The sequence below is a fragment of the Chelonia mydas genome, chromosome 15, assembly GCF_015237465.2.
Source record: "Chelonia mydas isolate rCheMyd1 chromosome 15, rCheMyd1.pri.v2, whole genome shotgun sequence".
Lineage (NCBI taxonomy): Eukaryota > Metazoa > Chordata > Testudines > Cheloniidae > Chelonia > Chelonia mydas.
Window position 1 is genome coordinate 12453570 of NC_057856.1, and position 21689 is coordinate 12475258.

The following is a 21689-nucleotide window of genomic DNA, read 5'->3' on the forward strand; positions in this document are numbered from 1 at the left end:
GCAGAGAATCCTCTAACAAATGACCCATGCCCCACGCTGCAGGGGAAGGTGAAAACCCCCCAGGGCCCCTGGAGGAAAATTCCTTCCTGACCCAAATATGGTGATCAGCTAAACCCTGAGCATGTGGGCAAGACTCACCAGCCAGATACCCAGGAAAGAATTCTCTGTAGTAACTCAGATCCCACCCCATCGAACATCCCATCACAGGCCATTGGGCCTATTTACCACTAATAGTCAAAGATCAATAAATTACCAGAATCATGTTATCCCATCATACCAACTCCTCCATAAACTTATCGAGCTTAATCTTGAAGCCAGATAGGTCTTTTGCCCCCACTGCTTCCCTTGAAAGGCTGTTCCAGAACTTCACTCCTCTGATGGTAAGAAACCTTTGTCTAATTTCAAGTCTAAACTTCCTGATGGCCAGTTTATATCCATTTCTTCTTGTGCCTAAAAAATCTGTTACTTTCTCAAAGAACAGGTTTCAGAGTAGCAGCCGTGTTAGTCTGTACCCGCAGAAAAGAACAGGACGACTTGTGGCACCTTAGAGACGAACAAATTTATTAGAGCATAAGCTTTCGTGGGCTACAACCCACTTCATCGGATGCATAGAATGGAACATACCATAAGAAGATATATATATCTATATATATATATACATACAGAGAAGGTGGAAGTTGCCATACAAACTGTAAGAGGCGTACAGTTACATCTTAATTAATTAGCCTCTTACAGTTTGTATGGCAACTTCCACCTTCTCTCTGTATGTATATATATCTCTTCTTATGATATGTTCCATTCTATGCATTCAATGAAGTGGGCTGTAGCCCACGAAAGCTTATGCTCTAATAAATTTGTTCATCTCTAAGGTGCCACAAGTACTCCTGTTCTTTTTTCTCAAAGAAGGAGATCAGGTTGGTTTGGCACGATCTACCTTTTGTAAAACCATGTTGTATTTTGTCCCAATTACCATTGACCTCAATGTCCTTAACTACTTTCTCCTTCAAATTTTTTCCAGAACCTTGCATACTACAGATGTCAAACTAACAGGCCTGTAGTTACCTGGATAACATGTTTTTTCCTTTCTTAAAAATAGGAACTGTGTTAGCAATTCTCCAGTCATACGGTACAACCCCTGAGTTTACAGATTCGTTAAAAATTCTTGCTAATGAGCTTGCAATTTCATGTGCCAGTTTCTTTAATATTCTCGGATGAAGATTATCTGGGCCCCCCGATTTAGTCCCATTAAGCTGTTTGAGTTTGGCTTCTACCTCGGATATGGTAATATCTACCTCCATAACCTCATTCCCATTTGTCATGCTACCATTATCCCTAAGCTCCTCATTAAAGACTGAGGCAAAGTATTTGTTTAGATATTCGGTCATGCCTAGATTATCCTTAACCTCCACTCCATCCTCAGTGTTTAGCTGTCCCACCTCTTCTTTCCTTTTTTTCCTTATTTATATGGCTATGGAACCTTTTACTATTGGTTTTAATTCCCTTTGCAAGGTTCAACTCTACATGACTTTTAGCCTTTCTCACTTTATCTCTACATGTTGTGACCTCAATAAGGTAGCTTTCCTTGCTGATCCCTCCCATCTTCCACTCCTTGTATGCTTTCTGCTTTTTCTTAATCACCTCTCTGAGATGCTTGCTCATCCAGCTTGGTCTACAACTCCTGCCTACGAATTTTTTCCCCTTTCTTGGGATGCAGGCTTCTGATAGCTTCTGCAACTTTGACTTGAAGTAATCCCAGGCCTCCTCTGCCTTTAGATGCATAAGTGCTTCAGTCCAATCCACTTCCTAACCAATTTCCTTAACTGTTGAAGTTATTTCTGGCACTGAGAGAGCTGGAAGGAAGTCAGCATTACACACGTTACTATTTGGTCTTGGAAGGTCTGAGAACCCTCTAAACTCTTGGCTGAGAATTGGCCCTCTCCCTTTTATATAAAAGCTTTTTGCTTTCCTGTTAAATTAATTAAGCTTCTATTTTGTCTTCCTTGTATCATGTTGCCTGCCCCTAGCCTTTTCATCAGGACATGGGTTCAATAAGCATCATTTACAATGTCAAACTTAAGTTACTACTGTTTATTTTCAGAATTCAGTCTGTCTGTTCAATTCCATGCGTCACTGTGGAGCCAGTAGTATTAGCCTTAAGAAGCCGAAGGAAAACATCAGTGGGGTTAGCTAACAACCCTCACATTAGAATTGCTTTTAAAAAAGGTATCCTGCTCAGTGTTTCTTCCACGTCTCCTAATGTAAGAGAGAAGGTATGGTCTAGTGGTAATAGCCAGAAAATTAGGAGTCAGGGCTCCTGCAGTTTTGGATGTCAACTCCATAGAGTTTGAGAGACTCATGAGAGTTGAACAGTTGAGAGTAGATGACTCTGGGGAGGTTTTTTAATCTAGGTAATTGAGGGGAGTCTGCAAAATCAAATGTTGCATCTTCCTGCAGATCCATGCAATCTGCCATGGAGGTCTACACCTGAGAACCCATTTGTTGTACTGTGACCTTTTACTGGACACCTTACTATGTCTGAGAGGGTTGAGTGACACTGCTGTGGCTTGGGGATATAAAGGTTCAAGGGGGACTAATTACTACAATTTGACTCTGTCAGTTCCAGTTGTAGGTAGGAGTAGGAACACATTGTTCTTTGGGAGTTGGACAGGCCCAAGATATTTTGTTACTGATTCCTTTAGTCACAGCTGAAGTGTCTTCTCAACAGTTCTGGGTGTCAGCTGATAAAGACCCTGCTCTCCATTTCATGCTGTTCAGTGGATGATCAGAGGCTAATGAGGTTAACATAGTCCATTATTTGATTATGGATAAGGCGTCTGATGTTGCAGCTGGAACCTGGTTGGATGCTGCTGCAGTGCCAGGGTAGCCCAGATGTCATCCAGTGGGTACTCAGTTCATCATGATGATTGAGGAGGCAGTGTTGTCATGTTGGAGACAGTTGATATTAAATGTAGTCCTCCCACCCAAATCCAAATCTAATACAGCATGTGCAGTATGTGGGATGGAGTTAAAATAGAACTGGTGCTGGCATAGTGCCTTAGAAATGCCTATAGATTAGATGTAAAGATCCCTCACAGCTCCAGAGTCTCTGCTTGAGCTGACCGTTCCTCTTCGCAGAAGTAACACAGAAGCTCTCCAGAATGATTCTCAGCCTAGCTCAAAATTCCTTGGTTGCCATATACCATGGTCCAAATAGTTGCCATGCGATGTGGGGGATCTTCAGAATTCAGTGGGTCCTGCAGTTTCTCTCTTTAGACCACCACACTGTATACTGACATCCAAATCTGTTCTCCTATGATCTAATCGCAGTAATAACCAGTAACAGTGAAAGTCGGCATTCTCCTTTGACCAGTTCCATGCCATATGCCCATTTACAATCTTGCCAGCAGAGGTGTAGACCAGAGATCAAACAAGAGCTTCCCCCTTGAACTGAGCAATGAGAAAATGACAAAAAAACAGCTGGGATTGAGGGCTACCTCTAATCTCCTTTGCAGCATCACAGGATTCTGGGCCACATTTAAGAGTTCAGGATGCCTGCAGCAGATGACTGACACCCTTTTGGAGGAAGACATAACACAGGCAGGGGTTCAGGTGAACTGCTGAGCTGGATGGAGAATGGGAGTGGGGAGCACAGGAGGAAATCCCCAAATCCCTTTGTCTAATAGTAATGTAGCTAGGTGTGTCCCTTCATTTCTAGCTACTAGTCAACAAATATATGCAGACACATGCTCAGCATTACACCATAGAACTGAAGAGCAAGTGAGGGCTGGGGAATCAAACTCACAATTTATATTGGCTACTGACCATCTTCAGAAAGGTCAGTAGTCTACAAGATAACCTCAGCATTTGAACGTCTTGGTCTTTCTTACTCACAGAGGATGTTAAAAAGAAGCCAGCACCCATGTTACTGAAAGCAGCTTTCTAAACTCTGCTCAAGTGAATGTGAAATTGCAGTTAATTAAATTGGGTATTTGAGAGCCCTCTGCTGGTGGCCACATTGCTGAAAACATCAGCTTGTAAAATATTTTCCATATGGCTTTAGCCAGCTGAAAACTGTTACTCTTTAAATATTTCGGTTAAGTACAGAAGAAAAGAACTTTTATCCTGAGTGCTAAACATGCACAATGCTGCAGCAGATAAATAATTACTAGCATTCTTCATCTTCATAGTGCTTTATAAACATGAGCTAATTAATTTTCATAGAACCCCTGTGAACTGTAATATTAGCCCCATTTTATTGATGGGGAAACTGAAATAGAAATTAACTTGTGACCAAACCAAGGTGTCACAGCGAGTCAATGTGAGAAATGCAATTACAACTAGTTTCTGGCCCCAATCGTGTGCTTAGACCGCTATCCCATGGAACCTTTCACTCCAGTTAAACAGAAATGTTTTTCTAGATAGAGACAAGCCAATGCTGTGTACAGAAGGACCCCTCAGAAGCTAGATTGGCACAAGTTGGGGCTCACTACCCACCATGAAGACTGTGGGTAGGATTCTCACATCTGGCTAATCTGCAGGGCCTGTGGAGGAGAGGAAGGCAGCTTGAAGTCACTTTTTACTTCCCAATCCAGGGGCTGACTGGGAGTTGGTTTGGTCCTTGGCATGATTTAGACCTGCCTAAATTTTATGCCAACAGTAACAGTTTCCAAGGGGCTTCAGCAACTCCTCTTTTGATCTCCAACATGCCGTCTACTCTGGCAAGAAGCCAAGTAGATGGCATAAAGCCAGCTATGTCAGGTTTCTGATATACAGGGCTTCCCCCAACCCAGGAGTGATCAAATCTCGGGCTTTAGTTTGATCCATTATAAAGATAAGGGCTATCTGGAAAATTCTGATCTGGGTTCAGATTTTGAAATCACCCACCACCATAAACCCAATTTTGGCCCTGCCCCAAGTTGGGCCCATCTCTAAATCTGACACAAATACTTCTCTCATTTGAATAAAGCAGAATTAGAAAGAGACCCACTCAACTGTACTGTATAAAAAAAAATCCATGATATTGACAAGATGCCATGTTGTAAAGGGGACGGTTTAAAACAGCTAAAGGGAATCTCTCCACACCACAAATGCCCCACAGAAGTCCCCTAGATTGGTTTGTGAACCAAAGAGGGGCAAGAAAAAAGCTAGTTAGTGTTCATTACATGTTGACTAATGTAATACAGCTAGTCCTTTCTCCTCCCCATGTTATTTTATAGCTGTCATACCTCTGTTCTTTTGCTCATTTGCTGCCTGACCACCATCTTTTTTTAAACATATGGAATTACTTTGATCAGAAATACCGGGTGAGGGATTTTTTTCATATCTGCATTAGAAGGAGTGGATCCTGCCGCATATCTGCTATCAGAATCCATTTCAGTGGCAGATGGCAGCACAGTTTTTGTTTTTTTTCCACGTGATAAGGGCAATGGCACCATAACATAGAAAGCAGGGGTGAAGTTACGCATGAGCTTAGGTGACCACTAGTTTCCGCTGCCCCCACATGCAGTGAAATCCCTTTGCTGATATTAATAAAAAGCAGCATAACCCTTTGGAAGGTAAGAGGGTGTTTTTGGGTCAAGGGTGCCAGTTGTTAGCATTCTAGTCTCTTTGGAGAGATCTTTGTGTCTTGTTTCAGAGAATGATGGTGAGAGAAATGGTTAGGATATGTGATCTAGGAGAAAGCAACAGAGTCTTGGGAGAAACACAGGCATTCTGGGGGGTGGGGGCAGGAATGTACAGACTAATTATGCAGGAGGGAAGACAGAGATTCTACTTTATAAATATAATCCTGTCTGCTGGCTCTGACCTGTGGCCATGTTCACTCTTTGCTTCTGACTTAAGTTACAGTGGAAAGATTGTTTGTTTGAATCAGTTCTTGGTTTTTTCCCCAGCCTCGGCCTGACTTCTGGGTTTGCTTGGCTCTTGATTCCACTTAGTGCCTCAGGGCTCTGAGTGTCCCTTAGTTATGCTAGGGACACTAACCTGGAGTTTGTGGGGAATAATAAGAATAGTTGGTGACTCCTGGCTATAGGAACCTTCTGGGAGGAGAATCTTGCAGCAAAGAATCTGGACCATTTTAATTAGACTTCAATTTTAACACTGGAATGCTGTCTGCCCAAACCGGGACTTCAAACTGGGGCATGCTGGTGAAGAACTGCTTGCTGTACAGATGGCATCCAGGTGATACCCAGTTTTTTAGTCTGGAACCTGACATCACTAGGCATTTACTTCTGGACGAGTCCTGTCCCAGGCATCTCTGACATCCAACCATTTAGTAAAAATATCATGTTGATAGAAAGGAAGTGTGTGCACCCTTTAGAATTTGTTTTGAGGGAGTTCTCAACCATTTTAAATTATCCCCTTGGTCAACTATCTCCATCTGAGCTGATTACCAGAGCAACCTCCATTCCTATCAGAGGGTTCAGTTATTTCACAGAATATACTAATATTAGATGGTCCAGGTAATCCAGAACATTGTATGCAAACCTCTTTCAGAATTTTGGGGAAGTTCTGAGTGAGCATTCAGAGCTGGATTCAAGCTTCATAACTTTGATCTATCTTTGTAAGGGATTGAGCTGGGCTGTTCAGATTTGGATCCAGGCTCTCTCTCTATTTGATATGCCATCATCTGGGGGGGAATCTAATAAAGGAAGATGATTTCTGTTATCTTCCTGCTGAATTTTAAGATTTGGTGCTTTGGAAATTTATGTTGGCCGTTCTGTTCCTTTATCCATACACAATTTCAAAGAAATAGTCTGGTCTCCCTCCATCCCTACTTCTAGTTTTGTCATTACCCTTAGTAGCAATGAAAAGGAATGTCTACACTGTCCATGTTACAGCGCGGCAGCGCTGTGACATAGGCAGTGTAGACACGCTTTATCACCGGGGGAGAGCTCTCCCAGCAATAATAATAATAATTAAAAAAAAAACAAAAAAAAAGAACCCCACCCCGAATGAGGGGTCGTAGCTTTATCGCCAGGAGCACAGCTCCCGGCAATAAAGCACTGTCTATACTGATGCTTTTCAGTACTACAACTTTTGTTGCTCAGGGGTGTGTTTTTTCACACCCCTGAATGACTAAAGTTTTAGAGCTGAAAGTGGCAGTGTAGACACAGCCTACGCCTTTGTTGTATTGATGCAGGGTGGTTAGTCTGGTGCACAGGAAATGTATTGTTTTTTCAGGTCTCTTCCCTACACAAGTATTCTTCAACTTTATTGCTCTGAAGTCAATTTCCTACACGTAGTACACTTTAAACAAAGCTAAATTACAAACAAACAAGCCACCAAAAGAGAAGTCACTGTGAGTTCATGCTAAGATTAGAAAAGAAACTTGGAGAACAGTTCAGCTATGTGACCTTATTCAGGAGTTGGACACGGAACAGACTTGCTGCTATGTTTTTCTCTACAGTTTGCAACGCACACAGAGAAGAACTTGGTCAATCCCAAAACAAGGCCAGACCCTTCAGTTTGTTCCCAGAGTGGGTTCCAGCAATAGCATAGCTAGGAAAATGCTTTCCCAGCTCACAGCCATGCTGGGTATTGACATGAAATTGAGCTATGTGTCGATTTCCTTAAAAATCCACCTGTAGTTTCAGCGGGATACAACATTGATTTTCTGTTGTGCACTGTTAAATACCTGCCACCTTCCACCCAAGAGGTGGATGAAGTGATTCTTTATAAATAGCTTTTAAATCCGCTAGTAGAGCACTTTAGGATCTTCAGATGAAAGCTGCTATATAAATATCAGTCATTATTATCATTGCATTGCAGGAAAGCACTGGGGAAACAAATATCTCCTCAAAAACCAATTCTCCAGGCTCATGGCCCTGGAAATTCAGGTAGAACTATGGTGATGTGTGTAGTAGGAAGGCTTAGATAAAACAGATAATAGACTGGCTACCCTCTGTCTAAAGGAGTTTCTCCCTTCGCAAACAGTTCCCCTTTTCCATTTGCAATGTGTATTTGCCACCTTTTGTGTCACAGCGTAGCACCATCCCAACTATTGACTAATCTTGAAAATTCCCCAAAAGACTAGAAAATCGTTTAACTAATTTCCTGTATCCTACTTCCACGCCCCCTCCTCTACTCACACAAACATCAAACCCTTCCTCTGCTACAACTTGCACATAAGTCTGTCACGGAGGTCACAGATTGTGTAACTTTCCGTGACCTCCGTGACTTATGCAGCAGCTGGTGTGGCTGGCTCCGGGGCTGCCCAAGCAGATCAGGCAGCCCCTGGGCCAGCTGCACCAGCTGCTGCTGGGGCAGTTTGGGTATGGACGGGGCTCAGGGCTGGGGCAAGTGGTTGGGGTGCAGGGTGCTGCTTACCTTGGAGGCAGGGGCTCCCCACAAGTGGCCAGTGTGTCCCTGCAGCTCCTGGGCAGAGGGGCCAGGGAGCTCTGCACGCTGCCCCTGCCTCCACAGCTCCCATTGGCTGCGGTTTCTGGCCAATGAGAGCTGCATAGCAGGACCTTGTGGCGGGGGCAGTGCATGGAGCTGCCTGGCCTTCCCTCCCCCTAGGAGCTGGAGGGACATGCAGAACTGGTAGGGAGTCTGCCAGTCCTGCCCCCACTCCACCCCTTCTCCAAGCCCCTGCACACTCCTGTTCCTGCCCCACCTCTTCCCGCCCCTGCTCCCCTCCATCTCCATTCCACCCCTTCCACCAAGCCCCGGCTTCCGCCTCCTCCCCCAAATGATGCCAGGAGCTGTGGGGGCGGAGCAGGGCAGGCTGGGGCTGGGTTGCTTACTGCTGCCAGCACCAGGCTGCTAAACCCCCAGGCCGCCCTGGACCCCGCGTCCTGAAATGCAGGGCCCACCAAAGCACAGGGCCTGGGGCAGTTGCCCCAGTTGGTCCTATGGACGAGACAGCTCTGGTCATCAACAAAAATGAAAAACCGGTTTCCTGTCAGAGAGGAGCTGTATATCTATCTACCTGTTTACATGTGAAATGAGTATTGTCTTGTTCACAATGGGTCTCCTATCACTAGTCTGAACTGAATGCAAATAAAGGGTTGTGAGGACATCAGAAAGAAACCAACAGAGAAAAACAGCTTGGGGGAGAGAATCTTATTTGGTGGTACAGATCAAAGATCTGCCTGAGTATATCTGAGTGATAGAGAAGACACTCAGGCAGCCTTCACTAAGGAAGTAAGAGAAGGACAGCAGTTTTCTTCATGAAAAAGGGGTCTCAACCAGCCTTGGATGAAAATGCTGAAGAGGACTTTGGGTGAGATAAACTTCTTTAGAGGTTAAACTGTTAGTTAAGTTTAGTCTCTAGAAAGCAAGTTATGATTTTGCTTTTTATGTAGCCATTTGTTTCCAATATTCTTACTCACTATTACTTGAATCTCTCTTTTGATAACATAGTTATAGTGAAAACAAGAGTAAATTTAACTAAGCAAACTGATAGTCCTAAACTGAATCTTACAAGCTTCAGTGTACTGTTCCTTTGGGAACAGCAGGCCTGGTGATTTTGGGAGTGTTCAGTGGATAAAGGGCTGGATGCTCCAGAGAATGCTCTGAGTATTCAGGGGTTGGTGTGTGTCTATCACTACCTGTACAGAGAGAGCAAGGCCTGGAAAGTGGTGTTTTGCTGCTAGAGGCTGGTGGTTTCAGGGTACTGACCCACAACGGGCACAGACAAGACTATTTCGTGCTAAGAGCAGGCAATGGTGAGGTGCCTCACAACCCTGGGTACCCTTGGGGAGCATCACAGGAGAGCATATGGGGGTATCTGCAAAGGCTGGCATTTCCAATTGCTGCTGGGAAACCAGATGACCCCTGGATTCTTTTTGTTTAGATTAAAAGTTAATTAATATAAGTTACTCTTCCCTTGCAAATATTTAAGAGGTTTAATATTTAACTTAGTTAACATTTGCTGTTATCAAGGTTTTCAAGTGCTGTGTGTTGCCATGTGTCACGGACTCATAGGTCATGCCCACTCTTGGCCCCATACAGTCCCTGGGGGGAACCCTCTTCAGTGTAAAAAGAAAAGGAGTACTTGTGGCACCTTAGAGACTAACAAATTTATTTGAGCATAAGCTTTTGTGAGCTACAGCTCACTTCATCCTTCTCAGGGGTCCACTCTTGGGGGTTAAACCCCTCCACCTCTTGGAACCATACCTCTCTGAACCTTTAGCACACCTGTCTCTCGCCGTGGGCCCCCTCAGGGAGTCCACTCGCTCTGGAACCCCAGGGCCTCCACTCCCAGAGGGAATAATGCAACCCTGTTCTCTAGACTGGAGCGACTCTCATTCAGTGTAAAACAGGAGGGTTTATTGAGCGTCTGAACACAGCATAGGAAACTCTCAGGGCCCTCAGGCCTGGCCTCCCTCAGCACAGTACATCTAAGTCTCCCCTACATCCACGTGGGCTCTCTTTCTCTCCCTCTCCAGCTCAGAGACCTCCTGCTTTCCAGCTGGGCATCCAATATCATCTGCTCCCAAGCCCCGCCTTTCTCCTTTGTCTTTTGCCCAAGTAAACAGGGTCGCCTGGGCCTCCTCTCCTCTCAGCCATCCTTTGTTCCCCACTAGCTGGACCCAGCTGGCCAGGTCACTGGGTCCTCTCTCTGCAACCCATTGTCTTCCCACTGGCCAGAACCGTCTGTGTCGGCCGAGCTGGGCCTCCTGGTGACTCGGTCCCCATCCGCTGAGGTATCTATTCTCCCAGCCATTGGCTGGGGTCCCAAGTTCCATCGCTGGGCCTCTGTAACAACAAACTCCCTCTCCCATCATCTCGTTAAACCAGTAACACCTGGGGAAACTGAGTCCCACCCCCTCTGTATGCAAACTATTGAAAAAAAAAACAATAAATACCCCCATTTCATCACACCATGTCTTGTAGGAGACGTAAAGAAAAGACTCTAAAAGTCATAGTTTTGATCTATTAAGACATTTGTAACAGTCACTGGACTCTGTAACCAATCTTCTCATGGGAACAAAATGCTTACACATTATTCATTTCACAATAAGACCTAGAAGCAGAAAGCACGGCCAATAGTTATTGACTCTGGTGGGAATAATGAGGTTTAAACAGGATGGCCTCTTGGTACTTACTAATGGAACTATCCTTTATTCATACCCACTGTTCCTTGTCCCAGATTGGTGTTTAAATGGAGGCTGGTACATTGCCTCCTTATTTTGTCTGAGCTGTCCTTTGTGTGGTAGATTGATTCTCTCTGGCTCTGGGATGATTTTCCAGTGATAACCTGGGGCTCAAAGCCAAGTTGAGGACTAGGTTAATCATTACTGTTTCTGGCTGCTGTGTGGTGTCTTTTTGCTATTAAAAATGATATACATCACAAGACACATGACATTTTCTGTAAACTGTGATACTCCCTCTTTTCCTCCCCTCCCAATACTGTGGCTTTGCTTATGGGACATCTTAAAAGTTCTTAAGAGTGTGTTGTACCCGTGTGCTGGTTCTAGGTTAGCCAGGGATTAGAGGCTGAGGGGGCCAGACGGGATCTTTGTGACCATCTTGTCTGACCTCCTGTATAACACGGGCTATAGAACTTCCCCCAACATAGGACCTATAGCAGATCTTTTAGACCAACAGCCTGGGCATGGCAGGGGCCGTCGCCCTGTAGTGATTCTAATGGGAACAGGGGGTAAGCGGAGGGCCTGCACAGCTCCAGAGGGTTGGTAGGAGATGCACCCATTCAGCGTTGGGTGCCATCTACTCAGTGAGCGACAGGCTAGGCCAGAGGGGTACATCCCAACCAACCCTGGGTGGGCGGCCACAAAAGAGTGCACAGGCCATGGAGACGGACAGTGCCCCCACCCCATCCCCGTGGCGGTGCTACCCCCAGGGCGCTGTGAGAGGCAGGTTGGCGGGGCTCTGGGGGACAAGCTGGCACTGCTTCTGCCCAGGTTGCAGCCAGTGAGCAACCATCCCCGTGACCCCCCCACCAGGTCTCGCACGTCCAGCCCCTCAGCGGGCCCCTCCCGAGCAGGGGAACGCGCCAAAACCCCCCTGAGGGGTGGTGGCGGGGGCGTGTCCCGCGGGCCAACTGTCTCATTCGGGGGAGTGCCGGGCTGGCCGCCGGGGCGTAACGGTCACTTAGCCTGCCCGGTCCCGTGCAGTCCGCTGGTGGCCACCGCTGCCTCCCTCGTCCTCGGAGCCGCCATGGCGGGGGGTCTGGATTCGCTGGAGAAATGCCTGGAGCGGCACCTCCCCCCCGAGGAGCTCGGCGAAGTGAAGCGGATCCTCTACGGGAGCCTGAGCAGGTGCGGGAGGGACTACGGCTCCCAGCAGCCCCTGCGCCGGCGGCCCGCGTTGCCGTGGGACTGAGGCCGGGGTGGGGGGTGCCTTAGCTCGGGCGGCGTAACCGAGCCGGGGGGAGGGGCCGTGGCCGTGGCCGTGGCCGTGGCCGGAGGCCTTTGGGCCTGAGGTTTGGCTTGAGGGGTGGTGGCCGCGCAGCCTCCAGCAGCCGCCTTGTCCCGTCTGGCGGTTGGCAGGCGCGTGGCGCCCGCGCTCGCGCTCTGTCTGCGCGCGCGCGCCCTTGATTCCGCTCCTTTGCCGTTTCAGAAAACTCGCCTTGCCGGCGGCGGCTCTGTCGGCCGCGAGCCAGAGGGCGTTTGAGCTGCAGGGCTGTGGATTCGGAGCGGCGCCCGAGCAGCTGAGGCAGCCCCGCGTTGTCCGAGTGGGGCTGGTTCAGAATAAAATCCCCCTGCCCACAGATACACCCGTGGCGGAACAGGTACAGTCACGGGCTCTGGGTCAGCCCGCTCCAGCTCCTCCGTTGGATCAACACCTGTCATGAGCCTGGCTGCTTAAATTCCCAGCTCTGTGACACTGAAATCATGGACTCCTTAGGGCCTGTCTTCACTACCCCCCCCCACCCCCCCAGTGGCACAGCTGCAGGGATGGATGTAGCAGGTCTCGGAAAGACACACTGTGTTGACAGGGGAGCGCTCTCCCATGGAGGTAATTACTCCACCCCACTGAGAGGAGGAAGCTGTGTCGGCAGGAGATAGGCTTGCCAGCTTTGGTTGGCCATATTTCTGGAGGTTTCCTCACATGACATCATCTTTTAATTAAAGATTAATCTTTAATTCCTGGAGACTCCAGGACAATCCTGGAGGATTGGCAACCCTAGAGGAGAGCATCCCACCCCTGAGCAATGTAAATTATGATTTTAGTGGTACTATAAACAAGCTCTTAGAGAGACTGGTCTTGTGTCTCATTACAACAGTAAGTAACCCCTTAACGCTTCTTTGTTCAGTGAGTGCAGAGGTGATTTTGTTCACATTGCAGACAAATTGTGGACATCATCCTGAAGGATCTCTTGCAATGTGTTAACTCCTCATATTTAGCAATCTCTTCTACCTTGTACTGAGCTGTGACACTCTGAGTCCAGGTCTACATTAGAGATCTATATCGGTATAACTATGTTGCTTAGGGGTGTGAAAAATCCACACCCTTGAGTGCTACTGACCTACAATTCTCTTCCACCCCCCCACGCCCCACCCCCAGAGTAGACCGTACTACAGCGACGGGAGAGCTTCTCAAGGAGGTGGATTAACTACACTGCTCTCTCTTTGGCATAGGAACATCTTCACTAAAATGCTACCACAGCATAGCTGCATTGCTGTGCATGAGAACAAGCCCTGAGTACCTTTCCCAGACCTCTGCGTATCTCAAAGCTTGTCTCATTCACCAACAGAAGCTGTTCCAGTAAAAGATATTACCTCATCCACCTTGTCTTTCACATGTCACACTATCAGTTCTGCATTTCTTGTGTTGTCCACTCTCAGTTTTGTGGCCTATGTTACCTAATGTCCTTGGATTTGACTTGTTGAATGGTAAATGGCCAAGAAGTCTTGTTACTCAAAGAAGAACATGCAGCTCCATCAGAAAATCTCATGTGTATTGTTTACTTATTGACTTGCCCGAGCTATTTGTAGTTTTCTTGAAGCTAAATATTTAGTTGCTGGCTTTCTAAGCTAAAAGCCTTTTCCTGTCAAATGAACCGGAAAGGTTTCATGTTCAGAGAATTGAAAGTTGATGATTGCAGAATGCAGGGTTGGTGATTTGTATAAATTCTACGCTCTAAGACTCTTTATACAGCAGTAAGTCAAAGGTCTGAGGGGAGTCTTTCACCAGAAGAACACTGGCATGTCTGTGATACAAGATGCACAGGTGCAAGTTTTATGTAAATCTACAAAGTCTTTTTAAAAGCAAAATAAAGGTGAATTCCACATTTGTGAAATATGCTAGACCGATAGTCCAATTTATTCACAGGGCAGAAATTTCACTCAACACTGTATTTTGGAGAGAGAGAGAGAGAGAGTAGCTCATTCTCTGTGTTAGTCAAGTTCTTGCTTTCTCTGTGGTGTCTGCCAAAAAGAGTGCCAGTTGCTGCCATTTGTTATGTGGATGCCTGTCCACTAGAAACTGGCCTGAGACTACCAAATCATTTTGCATAACGCTACACAGCTGTTATATCTGTTTGGTCAGTATCAGTCTGGGTTGGATTTGAGATGGATATATATATATGAATGGCTCCAAATCTCATTGCCACTGCCCCATGCCTCTTTATAACTAGAGTTCTCCAGTGAGAGGAATCATAGAATCATAGAATATCAGGGTTGGAAGGGACCCCAGAAGGTCATCTAGTCCAACCCCCTGCTCGAAGCAGGACCAATTCCCAGTTAAATCATTCCAGCCAGGGCTTTGTCAAGCCTGACCTTAAAAACCTCTAAGGAAGGAGATTCTACCACCTCCCTAGGTAACGCATTCCAGTGTTTCACCACCCTCTTAGTGAAAAAGTTTTTCCTAATATCCAATCTAAACCTCCCCCATTGCAACTTGAGACCATTACTCCTCGTTCTGTCATCTGCTACCATTGAGAACAGTCTAGAGCCATCCTCTTTGGAACCCCCTTTCAGGTAGTTGAAAGCAGCTATCAAATCCCCCCTCATTCTTCTCTTCTGCAGACTAAACAATCCCAGCTCCCTCAGCCTCTCCTCATAAGTCATGTGCTCTAGACCCCTAATCATTTTTGTTGCCCTTCGCTGGACTCTCTCCAATTTATCCACATCCTTCCTGTAGTGTGGGGCCCAAAACTGGACACAGTACTCCAGATGAGGCCTCACCAGTGTCGAATAGAGGGGAACGATCACGTCCCTCGATCTGCTCGCTATGCCCCTACTTATACATCCCAAAATGCCATTGGCCTTCTTGGCAACAAGGGCACACTGCTGACTCATATCCAGCTTCTCATCCACTGTCACCCCTAGGTCCTTTTCAGCAGAACTGCTGCCTAGCCATTCGGTCCCTGGTCTGTAGCGGTGCATTGGATTCTTCCATCCTAAGTGCAGGACCCTGCACTTATCCTTATTGAACCGCATCAGATTTCTTTTGGCCCAATCCTCCAATTTGTCTAGGTCCTTCTGTATCCTATCCCTCCCCTCCAGCGTATCTACCACTCCTCCCAGTTTAGTATCATCCGCAAATTTGCTGAGAGTGCAATCCACACCATCCTCCAGATCATTTATGAAGATATTGAACAAAACCGGCCCCAGGACCGACCCCTGGGGCACTCCACTTGACACCGGCTGCCAACTAGACATGGAGCCATTGATCACTACCCGTTGAGCCCGACAATCTAGCCAGCTTTCTACCAACCTTATAGTGCATTCATCCAGCCCATACTTCCTTAACTTGCTGACAAGAATACTGTGGGAGACCGTGTCAAAAGCTTTGCTAAAGTCAAGAAACAATACATCCACTGCTTTCCCTTCATCCACAGAACCAGTAATCTCATCATAGAAGGCGATTAGATTAGTCAGGCATGACCTTCCCTTGGTGAATCCATGCTGACTGTTCCTGATCACTTTCCTCTCATGTAAGTGCTTCAGGATTGATTCTTTGAGGACCTGCTCCATGATTTTTCCAGGGACTGAGGTGAGGCTGACTGGCCTGTAGTTCCCAGGATCCTCCTCCTTCCCTTTTTTAAAGATTGGCACTACATTAGCCTTTTTCCAGTCATCCGGGACTTCCCCCGTTCGCCATGAGTTTTCAAAGATAATGGCCAAGGGCTCTGCAATCACAGCCGCCAATTCCTTCAGCACTCTCGGATGCAACTCGTCCGGCCCCATGGACTTGTGCACGTCCAGCTTTTCTAAATAGTCCCTAACCACCTCTATCTCCACAGAGGGCTGGCCATCTCTTCCCCATTTTGTGATGCCCAGCGCAGCAGTCTGGGAGCTGACCTTGTTAGTGAAAACAGAGGCAAAAAAAGCATTGAGTACATTAGCTTTTTCCACATCCTCTGTCACTAGGTTGCCTCCCTCATTCAGTAAGGGGCCCACACTTTCCTTGGCTTTCTTCTTGTTGCCAACATACCTGAAGAAACCCTTCTTGTTACTCTTGACATCTCTTGCTAGCTGCAGCTCCAGGTGCGATTTGGCCCTCCTGATATCTTTCCTACATGCCCGAGCAATATTTTTATACTCTTCCCTGGTCATATGTCCAACCTTCCACATGGACATGTCCAACTACACAGGAGTTCCTGTGTAAAGATTTTTAAGTACTTAAAGAAAAATATGAACAGGCCATCACTGGTGCACTGCTTGGTTCTTGTAAGGGATGCATTAAAACATGCTTTGAGGGTAATAACGGGTATATTACTGACTGAAGCATCTTTACTAACTCTGTGTGCGTGCGTGCGTGCGTGTGTGCATTTCAAGCCTCAGAGCAGGAGCTTCTCTCATTAGACCCAGAGCATATGCCAAAAGGAGGAGCTTGTCTGCATTTCAGGAGTAGCCAATCCATGGCCATCACTGCCCCCGATCATCCCATCTCTCCTTTATCCAAACATAGGCAACTGTCCCACAGATAACCGTAGGGCCGATGGCCTCCTAACTTCTAGTCAAAGAACTTCTGGTCGAAGTTGTCAGATGTATGGGGCTCAAGAGTGAAGCAACATACTGCTCCAACAAGCATTTTGTCAGTTCACAACTCTGCTAGCTCCTGGGCTGGTATTTTAGGGGAAGATCTGGAATCTACATGTGCTTGCAGGATGCACAGATATCAATTCAATAGCCTGGTCTAACCTCTGGTGGTATTATGCTTACTCATTCACATTGCTAAGTGTCACATCTCAAAACAGCATCAAAATGGTTTTTTTGTGTGTGGCTCTTTTAGGGTTTATAGATCTCTAATGCACATATAGGGACTAAAGGACAGTTTTTCAAATGAATCTAGGTGCCTAAAGATGCAGATACGTGCTTTTGAAAATCCCATTAGGCACCTATCTGAATGTTTAGGCCCCTAAATACCTTTAAAAATGCCCTAAATCTTTAGGGCCTAATTCTGCAACCATTGCTTGTATTGAGCAGTAACTTACCCTACAAGTACTCTCACTGAAATTAATGGGGTGAAGTGCCAAGCATGGTACTACTTAGTGTGAACAAAGGTGGCAGAACCAAAACCGTAATGTTATAAGTGAATTGTGATGTATGAATTTTTATAGAGTCAATTTTCTTATAACCAGGTGGCTGCACTGCACAGGCGAATAGAGGAGATCGTGGAGGTGGCTGCAATGTGTGGGGTCAATGTGATCTGCTTTCAAGAGGCTTGGAGTGAGTATTTTCTGTAGCCTCCCCAAGTCCAGATTTTTTGCCTTTAAAATGCTAAAATTTCTGAAAATAGCCAATTCCTCTCCATTTAACAGGTACCCTATATTTTAAAAATGTTCCACCGCAGCTATGAAACAGAGATTCCAGGATACAATCCCCCGATCCTAATCTTTATTTTCTGAAAGAAACTTAAAAGAATCCTTGTTAACAGAGCTGTGTGCAGGTCCGATGTTGGTCTGCAAAGGCAGGGTCTGCATCTGGGCGATGCTTTTAGTTATGCTTACTGTGTGTTCTTTCACCTGCTCTTCCCCTTTTCTTTCTTGGAAGTTTTGTTTCATTTAGGAAGATTCCCAACAGCAGAAAAATAATATTTAAATGAAAATGGAGGACGTGTGGGTTTAGGACTAGCCAAAACCAAAATTGAAGGACCTCCTGTGTGACTGTTGAGGAAAATATGTCTTAGTCATTAATTTGCAGGTTTCTTCCTCAGACATGCCTTCAGGGGATCCTCTGCCCCGTGTGAGATAGTGGGTAATCTTCCCCTCTCATTTCACCTATACTAACTTCCTACGCTCTTCGTCTCTAATCATAACCACCTCTCTTCTGGCCAGACAGGCCTCCCATTTCAAATTAGTAGGGACTCAGTCTGGCTTCTTAATTGAACAAATGTTGGCTGATTATAAGGTGCTGTCTTTGCTCCATAGTGCTGAGTGACTGTGCGACACTTCTTTCCTTGCTGGGCTGTGGAGTAAGAGGAAATTAGATCTTGGTCTGCTGCATATAGAGCACTGGAACTATACGTGGCTGGTCTTGTCACAGTGTCTCTGTGAGAATGCAGCCTAGAAAATCTAAAGTTTAGAGACCCCTAAATGGCACATTCTCAAGAATCAAACTCCTTTTTGCAGGGAGAAGAAGATAGTAATACCATACTCAGATGTGGTAATTATTTCTCTGTTTGCACAAAAGCAGCTTCTGAACACATTTCATTGACCTGTTTTATATAAGTAAAGCAGAACCCACCCCATACCAGCTCAGTGACCTAAAGTCTTTGTATTGACTTCTCATGTTGGTGTTTTTCTAGCTATGCCTTTTGCATTCTGTACAAGAGAGAAGCTTCCATGGACTGAATTTGCTGAGTCAGCAGAAGATGGTCTGACAACAAGGTTCTGCCAAAAGGTAAAAAGCTGAATTCATACCATTCTGTAGTGGTCACTTTTTGTATATCAGTCTTATACATTGTAAGAATCAAAGAACCAAAAATAATTTTCCAGCACATTCAAAGCATGTATTGTGAGAGCTAGTGAAAGTGCAAATGGACAATACACGTGCAATATGAAACAGTTTTTAAAAAATCGTACTTTACATTTTTATAGTGCCTTTTACCCTGTAGGATATGTGAGACTTCCTATCCTGACTTTTCCCATATTTTTACAAGACAATAAGTTTCACAGCCAGTCACCTTTAACTTCTAGTCAAGAAATTCCTTTTGAATGGAACAGACTATGCATTAGCAAAGCATTACATGAAGAATATTAACTGATGAATTAACTAATGTTCTGAAAGGGAAACACTTTCATATGATTCTTCTACATCCTTCCTCTGACATGTAACACAGAATGTAGCTTTCTGTGCACCGGAGGTGACCTTTTAATAGCTGGCAGTCATTCAGCCAGGGATCACTAAGTGAAAGCATGATTGTGGGATAATTTTCACCTTCTGCCATCTTAAATAGGCTGCAGTTTTCTTGTTTTCTAAGGGATGTTGTATTTTTCTTTCTTAAATGATTCACTGACATGATCATGTTTGTTGTGGGCCTGAATCTACCCAGATGTGATCTGACCTACTAAGCATGTGTATGTAACCACTTTACAGCTTCAATCTGACCTAGGTCAAGTGTGGGGCACTTCTCAATGTGGGGTTAATGACCTAAGGGCAGATCCTGCAAGAAATATTCAGACATATGGAAAAGTAAAATTACATGAGGGGAAAGAAGAGAAAATGTCATTTGACCAAAGATTAAATAACCTATCAGTACTAAATTTAGTGCAAAATATTCTTGCTAGAACATTAAAAGGTACTGTGATGCTATGATTCCTGTGGATAAGGCAGCACCTATACTTTTAAACATAAATATATTTACAAAGTGTGGATCCACTATGTACTGTATAACTACAATAACTCGTTGATCAAAGACTTTCTTATATTTGATCTGTTGCAATAAAGAGGAATTTAAATTCCTACTCGAAAAAGGATTTGCTCTTGGTGCACAGTGCCACAGTTCTATACCTAGCATAATTGGGGATCCAAATTGTGTAACGTCTTTCTGTTATGTTACTAACCCTAAATTTAATGAAAGGAAGAATACAAGGACGAACAATGCTTAAACGATGAGCAGCCAGTAGAATCTGGGATTTAGTTCTAGAGAGTGATTCCTGGGACATCCTTGGAAGACTCTGCCTTGCCTGAATCCTTTTGTTCCCCACTGTTGGATTCAGTTTCATGTGCCTCTGCATTGCTGCTGAAGATAACCTGAATGCTTTATCTTGTAGGTAAAAGCCAAACATGAGATGCTTTGCAAAGAGAATAAAAATGATCACTAGGTCCAGACTGATTTAATAAATGTCTGCATAGAGTTGTCCACTTTCCATACTGTGATTTCACATGTCAGGCATTCACAGGAAAGCCTTAGCAAATGCATTCATTAATCCTTTGCTCCAGTTCTTTGTAGAAGGCATCGGGAATCAGCACAAGGGTTTATGGGAAGCTTTAGAATCTGAGGCTCAGGCGCAAGTTGTTAAGTAGAGTTGGTCAAAAATTCTGAGTAGAAACATTTTTTCAATGGAAAATGGCTATTGGAATGAAATGAGAATTGTCTTGGAAAATTTGTCACTGGAAAATGAGGGTAAAACAAAAATTGAAAAAAAAATTCAGTTTTCTGTTTTGGTTTTTCATTGAAAAACTGATTTATTATTTTTCAGAAAATAAAAAATGTTCTTTTAAGCATGTCCTATGATTTTTTTTTAACCTTTTTCAGCCAGCTCTTGTTAAGCAAATCCACTAAGCAGTGTACCAGAATGAGAGAATGAGAGCAGGATTAAACACCCTCTCCCCCCGCTTATCTCTCAGCAGTTCCTTATGCCCCTTTTGGGTGGGTGGGTGGGTCTGGCCTACAGGTTAAAAACTGCTGCTACAGCAGAACTCATCTAACTGGAACTTGGTGCTTCTGCTAGAAGGATTCAGACTGGAAAGTTTTCACTGAGGTATCCCTCTCTGAACAAGAAAAATGTTGTAACACTAGAGTTCCAGTACATCATATATTCATCACTAGTGCTTAGCTGAGGTCAGAATAATGCACAGAATGAAAACCTCTCCTGTATTCTACTTTGAGGGGAAAAAGATGAAAACAGAGTTGATCATAACAGGCTTTTCCGTAATAGAGATTTTCTGTTCATTTCTATAGTTGGCAAAGAAACACAATATGGTTGTGGTGTCTCCAATTCTGGAGAGAGATGATGTACATGGAGGAACTTTGTGGAACACTGCAGTGGTGATTTCAAACTCTGGATCTGTCCTTGGGAAGAGCAGGAAAAATCACATTCCAAGGATTGGAGATTTTAATGAGGTGAGATGCAGCATTGCTTATAATACACTGTCCTCACTTTGTAGCTCTTGCTTGTCTCTATATGGTAGAGTGTTGGAAAGTGTAGCTGCATAACTGTCCTGTCCATTTTGTCAAGGTAGAATTGTGTGGCTATGATGATACCACTGAGGGATTTCTGGTGCGCTCATAAATCACAAGCATGGAATATGATGCCACCAGAATTCCCAAGATGCTATTGTAGCTTTGATTTATTTTAAGTTATTTTCTTTGTTTTTATAATATTTCCCCAAAATAATCTGCTCCACAATACAGGTTATCATCCCAATGGGCTTTTCTATACAAAGCAACTTCACAAAAATATTGAGGAGCTTTATAAAAATTGTGTAATTCATAGCTATGGTGTGTCAGTTGTGGGGCTCTGATGAAGTCACACTCCTGGTGAATTTCCTGTAAGCTGATGAGCCTTGTGTTATATGGTTCAGGGATGAACTGTACCTGTGATC

At 44.9% G+C, this 21689-nt stretch overlaps 1 protein-coding gene across 3 annotated transcripts in view; it reads left to right on the forward strand.

Annotated features, from left to right (window-relative positions):
* Positions 1 to 1468: 1468 nt before the first annotated feature.
* UPB1 (beta-ureidopropionase 1) overlaps positions 1469 to 21689 on the forward strand; it is a 48376-nt gene continuing 28155 nt past the window's right edge. The window contains exons 1-5 of one of the 3 annotated variants that reach the window (XR_005222387.2): positions 11988 to 12227; positions 12529 to 12700; positions 17501 to 17588; positions 18667 to 18761; positions 21046 to 21207. Coding sequence is in view for 2 of the 3 variants with exons in the window: in XM_037878843.2 (XP_037734771.1) it covers positions 12127 to 12227; positions 12529 to 12700; positions 17501 to 17588; positions 18667 to 18761; positions 21046 to 21207 (618 nt within the window). In the remaining variant the exon portion in view is untranslated. Of the gene's footprint in view, positions 12228 to 12528; positions 12701 to 17500; positions 17589 to 18666; positions 18762 to 21045; positions 21208 to 21689 lie in introns of all 3 variants that reach the window. The other 2 variants (XM_037878843.2, XM_037878845.2) reach the window with 2 other exon arrangements.